The sequence below is a fragment of the Leucoraja erinacea genome, chromosome 21, assembly GCF_028641065.1.
Source record: "Leucoraja erinacea ecotype New England chromosome 21, Leri_hhj_1, whole genome shotgun sequence".
Classification (NCBI taxonomy): domain Eukaryota; kingdom Metazoa; phylum Chordata; class Chondrichthyes; order Rajiformes; family Rajidae; genus Leucoraja; species Leucoraja erinaceus.
The window spans coordinates 34255784-34257929 of record NC_073397.1 but is presented as its reverse complement, the minus strand read 5'-3'; the positions used below and the strand labels follow the sequence as shown (position 1 = coordinate 34257929).

Genomic DNA, 2146 nt, shown 5'->3' with positions numbered 1-2146 from the left:
TTCAAAAGGCGCTGCACTTTTAACACGGGGGAGGTCACACACGAGGAGCGGGTCCGTTTGGGTTCCAACGATGAACGTTGCGGAGGGAGATCTGTTTCACAGCAGCGCCGGCATTTCTCTCAAAGCGAGGGACATCGTGAATGACACATTCATCGAGCGCTACGCTCACTCCACGTTCAGCTACGGCGGTGCTGTCCGCGGTGCTGATACCAGGGAGGGCTGGGTTGCCGGCCAGAGCTGCGGTCCCTACACCCTGGGCCACGGAGCCAAGGCCGCCGAGAGCAGCGAGGATCAGACTGAGGACGACGAGGACAGCGACGGCCGATCTGCCGGCAGTGCTCGCAACGCGGGCAGCGACACCGAGGGCAAACTCAAAAGTTCGGGGGGAAAGAAGGGCAAGGAGCCGCGCTCGCTGCGGCTCAGCATCAACGCGCGGGAGAGGCGGAGGATGCACGATTTAAACGATGCCCTCGATGGCTTGAGATCCGTCATCCCCTACGCCCACAGCCCCTCCGTGAGAAAACTGTCCAAAATCGCCACCTTACTGCTGGCGAAAAACTACATTCTGATGCAGGCTCAGGCTCTAGATGAAATGAGGAGGCTGGTGGCGTATTTGAACCAGGGGCAGACTCTGTCCGGACCCATGCCCTCTGCGGCCGCGCTGACCAACACTCTTAGCACCTTTGGACAAGCCGCAGTCTACCCCTTCACTGGCAACTCGCTCGCGTCTTGCCCCGACAAATGCACCGTGTATACCGGCACACCCTCCAGCCTTTGCAAACATTGTAACGACAAGTCTTAATCAACGTGTCACTCCCATCCATCCATCCATCCATCCATCCATCCATCCATCCATTCACACCTCCCCATCCCGCCGAATATCGAAAGGACTTCCTCTCTCATTTTTTCCTCCCTTCATTCCATACCCAATCTGACTCATCTACATCTGTTCTCCAGTTAATAGACTCCTTCTGCGGGAGTTCCTACGCTGTGTCCACACACAGCTTATCGCGTCCCTTTACCTGTTGTACAATGCGGTCCACTTGCTGTGAATAGATAGACGGCTCGTATATAAAAAAAAAGACTTTTGGAAAAATGTGAGTTACTTTTTTACTGCACTCCTTTGACCGTTCAACAGTTGTTAAAACTATGCAACATCTACAGACGTAAGATATTGATTGATTTCCCAGTAAATCTGGCGGCACGCTGCCACGAATAGCAGAGTTCACGGAGGCGATGGCGTTTATATTTCTGCCTAAGTTTAAAGAAAAATTACTATATTTTGTCAACATTTACCCTGAGCGCACATTTGATGACAATGGGGAAAACATTTACGTTGCAGTTAAAGTGATGAATGTGCGAATTCCGCCGTTTAAAAGGGGAATGATTGTATATTAAATGTGTTGAAATGCCACAGACCCGTGCACTTAATAAGAGCTGTTTAAGGTAAACATTATTCGCGCTGGTGCTTTTCACCAAACTCATTGAAAAAAATATTGTCCTGATAAATAGATTTCCCAAATCACTTCAATTTGTTCAACTCGACTATCGACTGCTTCGTTCATGTACATGTATTATCGAATAAATTTAACAGGATTAAATATACCGTGGATTATGTCATTTGTTAGTTTGACCAGATACGAACAATTCTTCCAACAATGGTATTTCTTTTTGGTTCTTGCAATAACATATCTACTTCCCCGTGTCACTAAAGGATGGGAATCTAAGGATTGGTATCAAATCACCTTCAATTCTAAAGTAGATTTGATGCAATGAAAACGGGCTGCGCGAATCAAACATCAAACGAGAGTGACTTCCATCACACGAATTACTGCATATATGTTTGAATTTATTATACGTTTTATCATTGCTGCGTTTACACGGACTCTTAAAAGTTTTGAGAAATAGTTAAATGCTGTAAAATAGACAATATTTACTGCCATTACATGCCATCTGATGCAATGAATATCCAGTGGAATGCCAGGCGTATTAGCTGCAATCATCTCTGACACGGATTCATTATGAATTGTTTTTTTTTTATAGATTGGAGTTGAATTTGGTCGACGAAGTCTGACACTCAAGAATCATCCAACGATGCTGATCTTTTATTAAAAACGGAAATGGAGTCAAATCTGAATAACAACAT

The 2146-nt window shown here is 46.1% G+C and overlaps 1 protein-coding gene across 1 annotated transcript in view; it reads left to right on the top strand.

Annotated features, from left to right (window-relative positions):
• bhlhe23 (basic helix-loop-helix family, member e23) overlaps positions 1-1662 on the top strand; it is a 1976-nt gene extending 314 nt beyond the window's left edge. The window contains exon 1 of the mRNA XM_055652721.1: positions 1-1662. This exon is cut by the window's left edge and continues 314 nt beyond it. Within this exon, the coding sequence (XP_055508696.1) occupies positions 71-802 (732 nt within the window). The 5' untranslated portion in view covers positions 1-70 and the 3' untranslated portion in view covers positions 803-1662.
• The last annotated feature ends 484 nt before the right edge of the window (positions 1663-2146 follow it).